Source organism: Elgaria multicarinata, chromosome 6, assembly GCF_023053635.1.
Source record: "Elgaria multicarinata webbii isolate HBS135686 ecotype San Diego chromosome 6, rElgMul1.1.pri, whole genome shotgun sequence".
NCBI classification, from domain to species: domain Eukaryota; kingdom Metazoa; phylum Chordata; class Lepidosauria; order Squamata; family Anguidae; genus Elgaria; species Elgaria multicarinata.
The window spans coordinates 110,804,124-110,821,520 of record NC_086176.1 but is presented as its reverse complement, the minus strand read 5'-3'; the positions used below and the strand labels follow the sequence as shown (position 1 = coordinate 110,821,520).

Genomic DNA, 17,397 nt, shown 5'->3' with positions numbered 1-17,397 from the left:
GGAGGGCCTTCTCTGCTGTGGCACCCCGGTTGTGGAATAAGCTCCCCAGAGAGGTCCACCTGGCGCCTGCACTGTATTCCTTTCGTCGCCAGCTGAAGACCTTTTTATTCACTCAGTATTTCAACACTTAATTTTAACTTAAATTTAAATTTTACTGTTTTAACTCTGTATTTTAATCTTATATCATTTTTTCTGCGTGGTTTTATCCTGGTTGTGCATTTTATACTGTATTTTGTATTTGTGCTTTTAACCTGCTTTTATCATGGTTTTAATTTTTGTGAACTGCCCAGAGAGCTTCGGCTATTGGGCGGTATAAAAATGTAATAAATAAATAAATAAAATAAATAAAATTATAATCAGTGGTTGTTCAAATAGTCAACTCCACAAAGCGTTGGTTATTTTGGCCAAATAACCAAACATGGTATGAAAAAGTCCTGACAGACGACACAATAACCAACCATTGATTATTTAACCCACGGATGGTTACCATGTCATCTGAACCCAGTCAGTGTTTTGTGCTTCCTATTGGTCAGAAAGGACAGTATTCAGTTTGTTGTAGCACCTAAGACAATCCTAAGAGGGCAACTTAACAGGTTAGAACTCAGTTGGCAGTGTTCTCAGTCTTCTAAAATCGTCTGAATTACTCGGATTTGGGATAGTTGTTGGAAGAACTGGAAAATGATCCAAGTAACTGTGACTCTATCTGTTCTGATTTCTAGATTATAGATGCTACTGTGTTGTTGCTCCTGAAACTTTGTTTCCTAAATGTATTTATTTATTATTTATTTATTACGTTTCTATACCGCCCAATAGCCAAAGCTCTCTGGGTGGTTCACATGGGCGGTATGAGACTATGAAATTTTAAAATGCAGTGGTGCTATTTGTGTAAAGTCAGCAGGACTTGAGTTGACATTTCAGTGTCAATGTGAATTTATAGTCGGCTGCCAGTTACTCTGGCATGCCTTTACTCTGCCAGTTTTATTTAGCTTTTTGAACCTAGGGAAATAAGAGTCAATGCTATAGCAAAAACTGGCAAAGGCTTGGAAAAGATAGCCCCCCCCCCCCATGATTTAACTGAGTTAATAGTTCAACACAGGTCAGCTCAGAGCATCCACCTCCATTAACTGCTGGTATCCAAAATGTCAGTTCTTTGAGGTTATTTAAGGGAGAGGCTTGAACTAGGCCTTCTATTTTCATGCAAGTCTTCTCTCTGTCCCATTTGATGGCATTTGATAAAAGCTTAGGACTGAGTTATCAGGAAAGGTGTAACTTTTAAAAGTCCTGAGCCTGACAGTACAGATAATATGCAGTTTGATTTAAAGGCGGATTACCTGCTGAGTTCCATATGTAATAGCTTTTTGGACAAAATCCACCATGAATTTAAATCTGATTTTGTAGTCTGTGTTCAGAGATACTCAGTTTTGAAAGCACAACTGAAACTGGTCACACTGGGTGTTAGGCCAGCCTCCATAGGGCACCAGGGAAGGTAGTGCTAGGCCATTGCTTGTGAATGTTACACCTGCTTACCGTTTAGGCTAATCAGTGTTGAAATAATTGATTTGAGCCCTCTGAACTTCTAACATAGACATAGCAAGTTTAAGTTGGACTTTATTCACCTTATTGTATTGAGAATTAATGCTTGTCCTGATAATGGTTGTTTGGAATTAAGTGACTTTTCTTGCTGTCATAGTCTCAAACTTCCATTTTTTAAAATGAAAGATGCTCTTTTAACAAGAAGATGCAGAAATGAGCTTGTTGTTGTTTATTCGTTCAGTCGTTTCCGACTCTTCGTGACTTCATGGACCAGCCCACGCCAGAGCTTTCTGTCGGCTGTCGCCCCCCCCCCCCCCCCAGTTTCCCCAAGGTCAAGTCTGTCACCTCCAGAATATCATCCATCCATCTTGCCCTTGGTCGGCCCCTCTTCCTTTTGCCTTCCACTTTCCCTAGCATCAGCCTCTTCAAACGTTGGCTATAAAATAGCCATTATATGTTGCACAGTTCTAGGGTACCATTTTTCTCTCTTAGCATGTAGGTTGCAGATTGCCAAACTGAAGACCTTTCTTTTCTGGCTTACCTCTCTTCTCCATCAAGGTTTTAGAAACCAACATTATCTGCTTCAGCAAAGGTTATAATAATGAGTATGTTGATTTACTAGCTATTCATTTTGCTATCAGTAAGTGTGTGTTAGAAAAAGTATTCTCCTAAATCACTCAATAAAAATGTACTGTTTTAAGTCCTTCATTTATTTACAAAGATTTGTAACTGGGACTTGGGAGATTTGGTTTTAGTCCTCATCTGGCCATGAAGATCACAGGCTGACTTTGGGCCAGTCACTGACTCTCAGCCTAACCTACATTACAGGGTTGTTGTGAGGATAAAATGGGGCAGGAATAAAAATCTTGTTCTGACTTCTGACTCCAAGCTGCTTGCAGTTATTTGTGGTATCTTTATACCGACAGGTAAACATTTACCCTTTTTTACATTACAGACTTGGGTAAATGTTCACTTTTCAATTAGTGACATTTCAGTCATCAGAAGCTTCATGACACTAATTCAACACAAAGATGAGTAATTCTCTACCGTCATTCATTGACACTTAATGGCATGCTGATAAAATCTTAATAGCTAACTGTAGAAATCTACACAAAGGATTAGTATCACCAGGTATTACCCTGAGGTAGACATTTACGCAACAGTGCTGCCACTTAAACTCAACAGGTTAAGTGGAAGATAGGATACGAGAGCTACTAGTTGTAAGCTTGCAGTAGGTGTCACAGAATCTGAATACTATTTGTGCTGCTATAAATTATGAACAGAATTCCTAAAATTGTGCTTAGCGTTATGGTTGTAGGGATGCAGACAAAGGCACTGAAATGCCATTTCAATAATATATGATGTCCTTAAAGAGAATTATTTCCTCTTAGAGATCTTAATAGTTAATAGTCCAGACCCAGGCACTAAAGGTGGAAGGAAGATATAGAATATTGCAAAGCTGATCTTGAAGAATTGTTTATAATTTAGACATAACCCAGGAAATCCTTGGGGCAAACAAATGAATATATCTTTCTGCCATAGCATCCGCACACTTTAGGCTGCACTGCTTATCTAATCTTGAACTTGAATACTTTTGGTAAGGCAGTGCTTGGGTCATGAAGATATGAATTGATTCATCTTGGTGTGCTTACTTGGTACAGAAAATCTTGAACTTACAAACAATATAAAGAGTCGTTTGTGGAATGGGATATGGAGATATAAAGCCCAAGGCGCACCTTAAATGGTGTATTACCAAATCCAGGTGTTGCCACTTTTCTTCCTACCTGGCCAGCTATTTGAAATAGAGGGGAGAGTGCCTTTCCGTTGAAAAAGGCATATCAATAACTATAAAAAGTTGATACCTTCTTCTCTTTACTTAAACTTTGCAAATAAGTTCTCTTCCTCCGAGCCCAGAATAGGCTAGCATAAGGACGTCACATCATAAGAGCCCTGCTAGATCAGTCTGAAGGTCCATCTAGTCCAGCATTCTGTTTCTAACAATGACTTGCCACATTGCTCAGAGAAGCTACAGCAGTGTCTGCTCCCTGTTATATTGACCCCAGGTATTCTATGGTGTTTCCCTAGTTTACACATAACACTAACCTGTGGTTTGTGGCCCTACCCAAAATTTGTTTGGCAGACAAACCAACCATGGTTTGTTTTCTCAATCCCAGGATTATTTGTTTTCCTCCTTTACCCGCTTCCTTCCTATATCCCAAATGCCTGTAGTACTGGCATGTAGAATGGCTGGGTCTTTTTACCACATTTGCCCACTGCTACCCTCATGTAGCCTGGTGAAATAACCCATTAACAACCCACGATTCTAGGTTCACATGTAACTACCGCCCATAATTTAAACAATCCAGAGTTCACAGCCCAACAACAAACCATGGGTTCTCTTTCTGGGTTGTTCGCTGTTAACAAACTGCTTTGTTAGTGAAGCTGGGTTCGCACGTTATGACAAACGAGAATTCAACAACCCTTGGGTTAAATAAATCATGGGTTAGTGTTATGTGTAAACCAGATCATTGTTTCTGAACATAAGCTTTCCCATTAGCTATTATCTGTTGTTTAGTTTCTTTGTTATGGTGCCCTATTGGTGGATCACCCTCCTCACAGAGATGTGATTGGTACCAACCTTTCAATCACTTAGGTGCCAGGTCAAAACTTTAGGAATTTTAAGTTGGTGAGTCAGTTTTATTGCCTTTAAATGTTGTCTTATGACTATTTTATTTTGTGATTGTATGAAAGTTTTTAAAAAATAAATATTCATTGCCCTGATGTCTTTTGATGGGTGGTTTATAAATATCCTAATAAATAAGAATAAAATATGGATACAATTATAGCTAATATGTGTTGATACATCCTTTACTCGTTGATGAATTCATCAAACTTCTAATTTAAAGCCATTTAAACTAGTGGTCATTGCATGCCATGGTAGTGAATTCCATAACTTAATGTGGAGTGTGAAACAGTACTCAATTTCATGGGTAATCCTGAGTTCTAGTATTATAAAGGAATCTCCCCCCCCCCGCCCATCCATATTGTTCATAATTAAACATCTCAACAATGCCCTCAGTCCCCCAAGACTCTTTTCCACATTAAGAAACCCAAACAGGCCTTACCTCATAGGGAAGCTCTTCATAGCCTTGATTATTTTGGTTGCCCTCATCTTCACCTTTTCCAGTACTATTATTTCTTTTGATTTACTTTGCTTTAGATCCTGTCTTTCTGCTAAAGAGTGGCACTCAAGATGCAGATTTTAACATTAAAATCTGGATTAAAAACAAATATCCAAATTTGATATGGGATAACTAGAATTGTTCCAATGGCAGTCCAATCACACATTTACACAGAAGCATTAAATGGCAGTTTTATTTTCAGGCCCTTTCTTAATAATTCCTAACATGGGGTTTGTCTCTTCCCTAACTCCCCCACCCCCTGGTTCTGCTAAGCAATGATGAGTTAATTGAACTAACCACTGAGGTGGATATAAGAATATAATCTAGTCTAGCATTCTGTTCCCAGAGTAGCTAACCAGATACCCCAATAGGAAGCCCACAAGCAGGACATGAACTTTATAGCACCCGTTATATGAACCCCAGCAAAAAATTGTTGAGAGGCATGCTGCCTATGGTAGTGGTGGTAATATATAGCCATCATGACTCATAACTATTGATACCATTATCCTCCATGAAATTTGTCTAATACCCTTTTAAAGACATCTGGGTTGGTGGCCATCAGTGCATCTTATGTATGTTTTCATAGACCATGAGTTCAGACCCCATTAATACATATTTTAGGATTATCCCCCCCCCCCCCAAGATAGATCACTTTGCACTTACTTTGAACCCACCTTGGTTTTTCATTAACCCAGTTTAGAGAGATCATTCTGGAGTCCTTCAGTCTGCTTTGGACTTCACCATCCTGAATAACTTGGTGTCATTTGTGAAGTTGGGTACCACACGGCTCACTCCTGACTCAAGATCATTTGTGAATAGCTCAAGCCAGACTACAGGTTCTGTTTCCCTCCATTGTAAAAACTGTATTTATTCCTGCTCTGCTTCCTGTTCTTTAACCAGCTGCTGATAAACGGACCTATCCTTATACTAATGACCGATGAGTTTACTTGAGTGCCTTTGGTATGAGATTTTGTGAAAAGCTTTTGAAATCCTAGTTTATAATGTCGATCTAGTGATTGCATTAATGGATACACTGACTTCTTTAAAGTATTCTAGAAAGATTGATAAGGCATCACTTCCCTTTGAAGAAGCCATTCCGATTCATCCCTAGCAAGGCTTATTCTTCTGTGTGCTCTTAGCGATTTTAGCTTTAATAATGTTTTCTACCAATTCTGTCTGGAACAGAAGTTAGACTAACAAGAGCCCTCCTTTTTTTCTTCAAAATGTGTGTTATGTTGGCTACTTTTCAGTCCTTTGCAAAGAGCCTGATCTATGTTCTATATTTTTTGTTAAAAGATAAGCATGCGAGTTATTTAGGGTGAGTGGCATTTGGCCCTGCTTTGTTAATTTATCAGTAATTTGTAAAATATAACTTCCGTTTGACACAACTTGTCAGATGCCCATGTGGAAAACCTTGCGGAAAAAAAATGGGAAATTCATTAGGCCTCTGATAGAGGGGTGGACAGTGGTAATCAATGTGTGGATTGAGTCTGGGCCAGCTGTGGGTGACAAAACATCAAAGGCAGATATATATTTTTAGAGAGAGAAACAAAAGAAATAATACTTTGTGGTTTTCCCCCATGTTGTTGTTTTTTTTAAAAAAAATTCACAGGGATAGTGTTGCAGAGCTGCCTTCTAGTCAGCAAATGAACAGGGTGTATCGCATGTTGATATTTTAGACATTTTGCTTAGCTTGCAAATAATGTGCTAAGGGCTTTTAAAATTGTGGATATACCTTAAATCTTAACATATTCACCTTTAACTTTTTGTTGAAAGTGTTGTAGCTTCCAGAAATGTACAGGATATTCTACAGACAACAATAAAAAAACACTTCCTTTTGTTTTAGTATTGGCTTGTCTGTATTGTCTGCTGAGCACTAAATAGAAGCGTCTATTTTCTTAACCCTTATTTGTTTATGCAAAGCTAGCTGAAGCAGTGCTCTAATTTCATCCTTTCATCTCTTGTTTCACTCATCATCCTAGTTGGACATAGAAGAGCCTTCTGCCTCTAGGGTGGCTGCTGGGGCTAATTTATTAATTGTCTGGTGAAGTGCCAAAGTAATTTCCCAAAGCCTTGAGCAGAATGGGGAATCAGCTGTGACAGAGCATTTCCCCCTCTAAATCTAGCTTCTTATGCTTTAGAAGATAGCTTACTATTGTGAAAACATTATTTATTTATTACGTTTATATACCACCCCAGAGCTGAAGCTCTCTGGGAGGTTTACAAAGATTAAAAACAGTGAACATTAAAAATCAAATTTAAAACCATAAAAGCACAAAATTAAAAAAAAATAAACACACACACACACACAACAACAACAACAACTGTAAACTCTCAGTAGATCTGGGGTCAATTACAAACACAGCATATGCTGTTAAATGCCTGGGAAAAGAGAAAAGTCTTGACATGGCGCTGAAAAGATAACAATGTTGGCGCCAGGCAGGCCTCGTCGGGGAGATCATTCCGTAATTGGGGGCCACCACAGAAAAGGCTCTCTCCCTTGTTGCCATTCTCCGAGCTTCCCTCGGAGTAGGCACTCGGAGGGCCATAGATGTTGAGCATAGTGTACGGGTAGGTTCATGTCGAAAGAGGCGTTTCGTCAGGTATTGTGGTCCCAAGCCATGTAAGGCTTTATAGGTTAAAACCAGCACTTTGAATTATTATCAACCAAGTGCAAAGCTACAGGTTCAAATACAAGGAAAACCTTTTCCACCAACTTAACTAAAGTGGAAGTGTCTTCTTTCTCATGTTTATGGAGATGAGCATGCTTGGTATATCTATACATAGATTTAAAAAGTAAGGTCTTGGAATAACTTGCTTCTCTCCCCTTAAATCACACCAGAAAAGTAAAAATAACTGAGGGGGTTATGAAGCAAAGAGCTTCTACCACTTTTATGGAAGCTAGTATTTCTGTAGCAATGAATTATTGGGATTAGTTAATTCTCTCTCTCTCTCTCTCTCTCTCTCTCTCTCCCTCTCCTCCTCCTCCTCCTCCTCCTTCTTCTTCTTATAATTTTTACACTAATTTGATGTTAACATGTAATGCTGAGACAAAAATAGGGTAGAGGAATGTTTTGGTGATTTTTCTCCTATTAGGACTAGCAGATGCATGGGGAAGGGCGTTATGATCAGGACCATAACAGGGGCAAAGTCTTAAAGGCCCCCCCCCCCTACACACAATGGTCCTGGTATGGCTCACCCCATGCCAGCTATTATTTTTGGGGGGGAAATCATTTATACAAGTGTTATAAGCAGAGAACAAATATGCTTAAATAAAGGAATCTGTGAAGCAAATGCACAACATCCAGTTGTAAATTGAATGTTAACATAAGCGTCCTCTAGCACATTGCCAATGGCATCTTTTGGTGCTATGGGTTTTCTGGGGTTGGCATTGCTCTAGAGCTCACTTATGCTGGTGCAGCATCATTTTCATTAGTGCTAATGTCCAATTGGATACTGCCCAATATCTTCAGAGAGCTTTGCTATAGTTTCTATAGTATAGAAATGTAAATAAATAAATAAAACTCAATAATGTTTCTTAGCCTGATTCCTGAGAACTTATTTGTAAAGTTTAAGTAAAGAGTACAACCTCTTAAAGGCTTAGAAACCAGTTAGCAAATTTATAATCTCAAACTTGATTTCAGAGCTATCACGATTTTAGAGACAGATCAATCATTTTGAACATTGAGAATCAACAGCATTCTGGTAAAGTATGCGTTTGCAATAAGATGCTCTTTAATAAACCAGGAACGGTGGTGGGGGGAATGCAAAGCCTTACCCACTTTGACTAGTCATCCTTGCCGTTTTCTCTCTTTGATGACATCAGGTAATGGCTTGTTACAGAAAATAGGTGAGACCTGCTTAGAGAGGCTTGTCTAGAAAACTATTTTCTGCATTCCACTTCCACCCTAGTATTTAGTTTAGCACTCCTGTTGGTTCATCTGTAATACTCAGTGCTAGGCTTTGAGTGAGATTTCACTGCATTATCTAGTGATAATCTAAAAAAATAATACTGCGACTTTTTTCTTGTCTGGATCTGCACGAATGTCAAAAGAAATGCAACACTGCCTGGTGCATTGTGGTAACATTTGCATCTATTTTTGCATTATTAGTGAGAATGTCTATTTGTAATACAACCTTGTACTTCGATGGCCTCTGCTACAGGGAACCAGCTCCTTAGTTTACAAAAGCTTTATTGCATGGCTGTTTGGAGACAGGTCTGGTTCAGTTCTTGATGACTACAGTAATCTTATTATGCTACATTCAGTGGGCACAGTGTGGAGCCTCAATATCATATGTGCACCCATCAGCAAATGAGAAATGACAAGGACATAACGTATGACCTGAGCATAGGAGTTTACATTCTTTTGACTTTTCTTACCCACATCTTGATCTGGAAGAATGGTAGAACTAGGACAAATGCTACGTATTGCCTAGGTCACAACTTAGTTACTACGGCTGGAGGTGAATGCACATGATCCTGAAACCCAGCTCTCATAATCATCTGTTAACTGCATTAGAATATGCTCTCACTTGCCTTGTGTGACCTGGCAAGTAGCTATTTGCAACTCTGTTTTAATGAATACACATAAATGAGGAAGTATTTTGTTTCCTTCAGTGTTATCTCTTCCCTGTGTCATTGCATTCTCCCTGAGACAGTAATCTGAAGCTGCTAGAGTTTAGGAGTGGCGAATTCCTATTCCCTAGTCCCTAGTCAACACACAATTGTTTATGCAAAAATACAAAGTTAAAAGTGTCATTACATGAGGCTAGCTGTACACATTTCAGTTAATCTGCATAGTGTAAATTCCAGTTTGGGGCCACCAGTGCTCTCTGGTGCATTTTAATATGGTTCCTAAAACCACAGTGAGTAAAAGACCTAGATTTTTTTAATGTTGTTGTCCCCTGTCCATACCCCATATACTGAAGAGAACACCTATTTTCAGTTTAAGGCAGGGTGGATAAAAAATGATTTAAAAACAACAACGGATTTTTTAAAATTTAAATTGGATTTTTTTTTAATTTAAATCGATTTTTTAAATAAAATGCTTTTTGAGGAAAATCTATCTAAAGCTAGTTTTCTATTTAAGATACATTATAGTCCAAAGGTTATTCATCATGAAATATAAGGATTAGTTTTAAATTATGTAGCATGATTTGGTAAATGAATTCCATTAATCCATTCACAATGTCTTGCTCTTCCAGAGGTTTCTGTAAGATTATTGGGCAGTTTTTCTATCTAGAAGAGACTATCACAGATGCTTGGTTTTACAGTTCTCAAAACTGTGAATTTGTGTCTGCAGAGATCACAATCCCATTGTTCCTTTGCAAATCTATGTAGATAGAATCAACCCCTTACCTCTTAAGTGCTAAGTTTAAAAAATAATAATCAATGAATAGAGTGCACTTTGGGGGGGGGGGAAGTCACATGATTAAATCGAGTCTTTCTGAGTAGTGATTTAAATCAAACCCACCCTGGTTTAAGATGTTTAAACTGAAAAGCTTCTTTTTGCTACTTTGAGCTGCACACACCATTTAAAAGAAATAGAACCATAACAATAAAAACCTCAGAATTTGCATACATCCAAAAGTGAAGAAATCCTTATCCCCAGTCTCTCCCCCATACTCTCCCAGTAGTCTGCTAAAGTGGGAGGAACGGAAGAGAGACCGGCTTTTTGAAGGCCACTGCTTTTGTGCAGCAATTAGATTACTATATTAATGTGTTAACTTATCCAAAAGTAGTTACCAATTTCTCCAGGACACCTCTTCTATTATAGGGGAGAGTTTCTTTGGTAACTAAATGCTGTGGTCATCTTAACTTCCAGTGTTGCTGTCTGGGTGATGCTGGGAGTTGTAGGACTTGATTTTGAGTAAACATTAGTTACTTTACCAATATTTATTTATTTATTACATTTTTATAACGCCCAGTAGCCGAAGCTCTCTGGGCGGTTCACAAAAATTAAAACCATAATAAAACAACCAACAGTCTAAAAACACAAATACAAAATATGGTATAAAAAGCACAACCAGGATAAAACCAGGCAGTAGAAACTGATATAAGATTAAAATACAGAATTAGAACAGCAAAACTTAAATTTAACTTAGAATTAAGTGTTAAAATGCTGAGAGAATAAAAAGGTCTTCAGCTGGCGACAAAAGGAGTACAGTGTAGGTGCCAGGCGGACCTCTCTGGGGAGCTCATTCCACAGCCGGGGTGCCACAGTGTAGAAAGCCCTCCTCCTAGTAGCCACCTATTTGGTGGGAAATAGCCAAAACTGAATGTTAGTTTTGTAGTTATGTGAAATTAATACTCTTTAATGCAGTTGGTCTTGATATCAGTGCAAGCAGCTGCAGTGGAAACGTCATAGTCACCTTGTTGTCGTCCCCCTCCAGAGTATGCAGGTCTCCCCTGTGCTTCATTCAATTGTGGCCATAGATGACTTATTTTCCCCTCTTAAAGGATTTATTTTCTTTTGTTGAAATTTTACAATGAGTAATTTTTAAAAAGATGACCAATGTAGTCATTAGTTTTTAATTCAGGCACCTTTCAGACATTCACCATACAAGCCCAGTTTGCAAGTTGCAGCGGCAAATCTTAAACTATGCAAAAGCAGCCTCCAATCAGCCTGATCATAGGATGATGTGTGACGTGTGAACCCACACTTCTGATTGTTTGTGTTAACCTAAGAACAAATCGTACGTTGATTTTGGGTTGTTTAATCTACGAAACTATGACCGGGCCAATCAGAGTTTGCCTATGCAAAGCAGAAGTGGCTTGCACGCAGGACATAACCCACAATTTGCCGCCGTTACGTACAAACCAGGTCATAGTCACCAGACAGTTAAGAGAATGTAGTGTGGAGGCCTTTTTGTTGTTGCTTGCAAACTGCAATGTTTAATTTATTTATTGCATTTTTATACCGCCCAATAGCCGAAGCTCCCAATGTTTAATGACCACTGGAATAAGGAGAATAAATGAATATGCCATTAGGTCACATACCTGTCTGTTTTATGTGATGGTGAACTTTGATTGCAATGTGTGAAAGAGCCCTTAGGTTTCAGCACTATTCATTCGTACCTTGAGTAGTAGTATAACCAGAGAATTCAGTGGGGATGACTTTTGACCAATGTGCATAGGATTAAATAACAAATCTTTTGCAAACAGTCTGTGGCTTGTTGCTGATGGTCAGCAGAAAGAGAGCTGATCAAGCATTTCTTGCTGTTCCTGGTTCCAAGACCTAAATAACATGACCAAGCATAAAAAAATGAATGTCTTTTCTTATGTTTAAATGTATATGTGATTGCTGGAACTGCAGTAAGAATTATGGCTTAATCCAAAGGTCAACTGCTGGTGTATGAGTGAGATAAATTCATTTGTTTTAAGTTCTGCATGCAGGCACCACGAAAGTGAGAATGTTTTAGAAATATCTGTTTTGCTTGTGCATATAAATTTAAGTCATATGTCATTTTTTTTGAAAATTTAGTTATACAATAGAATAATATCTGAAATTTGGATAGTGCTCATAAGCACCTGCTAATCCTATGTTTTGCCTGTTCATGTTGGCATTGATAGTTAAAAAAAAAAAGACCTACCTTTTTTACCATGTGAATTTTGTATGTGTTTTGTTTTTTTAGTGAATTTGGTGTTGAAACGCAGACAGAATGACAATTTTGAACACGCAAGTCTTCTGTCCACAGAACAGGTACAGCAGTGACAGCAGTAGCTGAAGGGTAAGTTCACATGTTACGCTCCTCATGTAACAGCAGCTCTGTTTTAATCATCGGAGTGTGGAAAAATCACTAGTATCGCCATTTATCCACGTAATTGTCTCATAAGGCAGTTTTTGTGTCAGGTAGATCGCTGGCAATAAGAACTGAGTTTGTAAGTTTTCAGCACAATTCTATGCAAGTTTTGACAGAAAAAGTCCTACAACTCCCAGCATCCCCTAACCTATCTTGCTGGCTGGGGAATGCTGGGAGTTGTAGGACTTTTTGTGTGTCTAAACCTGCCTAGAATTTTGCACTCTTAGTTTCTCCTACAAGGGTCTACAACTTTTGTCTGTCTTGCCAGAAAGAAAATAATACTGCTTTTGAATACATGCAAGAGTGTTTTTCCCTTTCCACCAGCAGAATTAAGGAGAGAGGCTAATAGCGCAGAGGGCATTGTTCACCATAAGCATACTTTCCCTCCAGGTTTCTATCTGAAAATTAAACATTGCCCCCATTTTCCTGGCGAGTGACAGCAGCCCAGCAAACAATTGTGCTCAAAACCAGGGTTTAAAAGGCTAGCAGACGGTCTTTCCTTTTCTTACAAAGAAATTCATTCCAGATTTTTCATACTTCCCTGCAGATGCTTCCCTTAACCGCCTTTTATTTGTTTTGTTTGTTATTTGTTTATATTTCTTCTGGTGTGGAAATGGGGATGAGAGAAGCCAGTTGCAAATGGCTCTGGGAATTGGTTTTATATGCCCTTTTAATTAATTTTATGTATTTGATTTATATTGTATTGTACTAATGTTGTTCCCTTCCTCAATCCAAAGGGAGAGGCGGGTAAGAAATATTTATTTATTGCATTTCTATACCACCCAATAGCCGAAGCTCTCTGGGCAGTTTACAAAATTAAGACAATTCAAAACAAAACAACAGTATAAAACCATAATATAAAATACAATATAAAAGCATAATAATAATAATAAATGCTGCAGGAAGTAAAAGGGAAGTTTGAAATTATCTTCTCCCTTTTCCTATCCAGTCAAATCAATAAATTTAGAAAGCAAATTGTCAGTTTTTAAATAAATCTTCCTGCACGTGGCAGAAACTTGTTGACTGGGAAGCATTTGGAAGGAATTTCTTCTCAAGGTTAGGGTTAAGACTAGTTCTAATTCTAGAATGTGCAAGCACACACGTTTAAACTTCTTGACACAAGCCTCTACACCAGAAGAAGAGTGCTTCTATTATTGCTTCTCTAGGGGGAACTGTTGAGCCTCCCTAAGTGTAACCAAAGAACCATTCATATAGCTAGTTTACTGAGATGCTGATCACGTGGTAGCCTAGTTGTTTTTAAGAGTTTATTGTACCATAACTTGCTATGCAATAGTCTTTACAAATTTGTGTTGGTTCGTGATTGTATGGTTATCTATTTTAGTAACTGAATTAGAACTAAGATGGGGAGGGTTAAGAATAGCTTAGCTTAGGTGAGTGCTTGATCTCAGCTAGAAGAAGAACAGCATCCTTTGATATTTGAGTGAATGGGAAGAGAAAATGCTCAGTCAGGTTCACTGAGTGTATAATCCTGAGGTTGGTAGTCAGTTATATGGCCGTTTCTTAAACCATTTCCAAGTGATGCTGAATAGTTATGTTGCGCGTGCTGCATGAAATGATCTTGGTAGTTAAAAACTAAATCATCCTGTTAAAGCCAGCTGTCTGCCAGCGCTTATTGTCACACAATTTCTGGACCCCAAATTTGAGAAATTTTAGTCTAAGGCATTGCAATTACAGAAGCAGCAAGTAGGACCTGCAGCAAAATGTGTAGGGTGGAATGTTCCTGTTCAATAATGTCTCCCCCTCCCCCAGATACTCTATTCCATCCCCCCACCTCCCCACAACAGACATTCAGCATTGTGTAGCCACTGAGCATACTCAGTTACCATTAGACTGCTTTTGGGGTGGTTTTGCTCCTAGGTGTTTTTTATCCTAAATGTTTTTATCCTGTTTTGGGAAATCTTGTGGGACCCCCTACCATGCTGATTTCTCCCTTTTTCCCCCCTTAGAAGCCCCATTTTGGCTGCATAAGCATCATAACTCAGCACCTGAGTTTGCTCTTCGTATACATGAAATTTTGTCATCCGTGTATATAGTTCTACCAGTATTACTGATTTCCGTAGTTCTCTCGCACCTGTTTATAGTTGAACTCTTGCCTTTGCATGCCTCTCACCCTTCTAACTGGGTTTCAGAAGGCTTTAACTATGTATGCTACAGAATCTTTAGCTGCATTAGCTTTACATATACATCTTCCCCTTTTTTGTGTCTGGCTGTATCAAAATGGTATCTTTTACATACAGAATGTCCCATGTACAATCCAGTAGGACTGGGAAAGATTCCTGTCTGAAACGTTGGAGAGCTACAGCCAGTCAGAGATGTAAAATTTCCAGAAATTTTGAAGCCATGGGAAAAGAACTAGCTACCATGATATGTAGGGATGACCACCAACTTGGGCAGCTTTAAAAGGGGATATTAGATAAATTCATGGAGCATAAGATTATCAGTGGCTACTGGTCGTGATGGCTATATTTTACTTCCTGTATCAGAGGCAATATGCGCTCCATACCACTAATTGGGCAAGTGCCAGTGCAGTTAAGTTCTGCTTCTGGATTTCCATAGGCATATGGTTGGGCACTGTGGGAACAGAATGCTGGATTAGATAGGCCTTTTCTAATCCAACATGGTTGCTCTTTCGTTTTTATGCTCATTAGTTTGACCTCCAGCAGTAAACAAAAAGACTAATTTCTTGTCTCTTTAGCAGAACCCAGCCCCTCTGGAAGGTGTGGGAGGGGTTAAGACCCAACTGAGTCAACGGTATTAACATTAAAGGGCGTCTGTAGATTTACCCAGTTCTACTCTATAATCAGCAAGATTCTTCACATTCTACGGAAGTTATTTCATATTCTCCACAGAGTGATTTTGATACTTGAATATGTTGTCACTGCCAACCTGTTCATCTGCTCTGTGTTTTCCTGCAGGTTGCTTTCGTGCTGAAGCCCAAGGCTAGTTTGAAGTGTCCACTAGCCTATGTGCTCCATGCTTTGAGACTAGGAAAGAGACTTAAAACTCTGAAATGAAGATGGAGGCAGCAGACAAAGCAGAAGAACTCATCGATCCAGAAGTCCCACCAAAACTCTCAGAAAAACAAGAGGCAGCTCTGGGTGAAGAAGGATCTATAGAACTAGAAATGCATGCTCAGAAAGAGTGCGGAGCTGTTGTAGAGGATTCGACAGTGCTTGCCTCAATGCCATGCTTGCTGATGGAACTGAGACGGGACTCATCAGAATCTCAGCTAGCATCAACAGAAAGCGACAAGCCAGCAGCTGGTCGTGTTTATGAGAGTGACTCTTCCAACCATTGCATGCTGTCCCCTTCTTCTAGTGGACACTTGGCTGATTCAGACACTCTGTCTTCTGCAGAAGAGAATGAGCCCAGCCAAGCTGAAGCAACTGTAGAAGGAGACCCTTCTGCAGTTTCAGGGTCTACTGTTGGGAGGAAATCCAGGCGGTCCAGGTCGGAAAGTGAAACCTCAACAATGGCTGCAAAGAAAAACCGGCAGTCTAGTGATAAGCAGAATGGTCGTGTCGCCAAGGTCAAAGGTCATCGGAGCCAAAAGCACAAAGAGAGAATTCGGTTATTGAGGCAGAAACGGGAGGCGGCTGCCCGCAAGAAATATAACCTGCTGCAGGACAGCAGTACCAGTGATAGTGACCTAACCTGTGACTCGAGCACGAGTTCATCAGATGATGATGAAGAAGTTTCAGGGAGCAGCAAGACAATCACTGCAGAGATACCAGGTAGAGGATGTTTTTTAAACTGAACTGGTAAAACTCCTGCCGTCATTTCTCAGCTGTCATGCTAAATTTAGAGGAGCGACACTTGAGAAAAAGAAATAATAAACTAGGAGAACTGCAGCTCAGTATAAATATGCGGGCTGCAGTGAATTAAAAACATTAAAGTGTTTTGGGAGTGAGTGATGGGGGTTCTCAATGTTCTTATTTGCACCATAGCAAATCTTTAAAAAATGATAATGGTGAATTGAGTTCGGTCCCTGCTCTCCCTCTCGTCTCCCCCCACCCCCCCGCGCCAGTTAACATCACTGTGGCTTAGATGGTAATATTTAAAACAGCCTACTTTATAGCTATTTATTCCAAATGGATGATCCTTTTAAAATGCTACAGCTGTTTCTCTGTCTGCATTGGGGTATCTTTCTGCTGTTTCCAACAAGGCCCCATTCTTTCCAATACTGCATTTAATGCTGCACTTTCCAGCTTCAATTCAATGCATGATTAGCTGGTTCAGCCTTGCTGTGAGTTACAGATAGGCAAGCGGGTTACTTCAGAGCCTCTGTGAGGAATATTTTGCACACAGTTTGCAAATTACTAGCCCCCGCATTCTTCCTCAGTTTCAGAAACAAGTGAGTTATAATTTCCTCTCTTGTGTGGATTGCACAATTACTAATCCCCCACCCACCCCCGCCCGCTGCATCCATATTGACTGATTGAGAGGTTAAATATTTTGGCCGTTCTCATGATAAAATATCAGAACATGCATTTTGAAAAGTTTTCAATCTGTTACAGCCTGCATTATTCCTTTAGTCCAAATAGCATGGTCAGGAATATGTATCAACTACTCAACTTGACGTATGGTACTCAAAATAACTGCATTTTATAGCAACCTTAAAAATAAAATACTATTTAAAAAGTGTTTGGTTTGCCAATCTTTTACGGGTGAACACATTTTTTCTTTTTCTTTTTTGCACAAGAGGAAATGAGTTTTGTAATATCAGTGTTCTAAGTAAAGCTATTTCTGTGCTGTTTGGGAAGACTTAAAAGGAAAACTACAATGCTAAGTTCACCTTTTGACCTTTCAACTGCACTTTCTACCAGTAGTAACCTATTACGTTTGATAGATTCTGCCT

General features: G+C 39.1%; 1 protein-coding gene across 3 annotated transcripts in view; it reads left to right on the top strand.

The window, feature by feature from the left end:
* The window catches only part of ARK2N (arkadia (RNF111) N-terminal like PKA signaling regulator 2N), a 66,239-nt gene that overhangs the window by 14,077 nt on the left and 34,765 nt on the right, over positions 1 to 17,397 (top strand). For all 3 annotated transcript variants that reach the window (XM_063128276.1, XM_063128277.1, XM_063128278.1), the window contains exons 2-3: positions 12,351 to 12,446; positions 15,455 to 16,273. In XM_063128276.1, coding sequence (XP_062984346.1) covers positions 15,550 to 16,273 — 724 coding nt within the window. In that variant the 5' untranslated portion in view covers positions 12,351 to 12,446; positions 15,455 to 15,549. The remainder of the gene's footprint in view (positions 1 to 12,350; positions 12,447 to 15,454; positions 16,274 to 17,397) is intronic.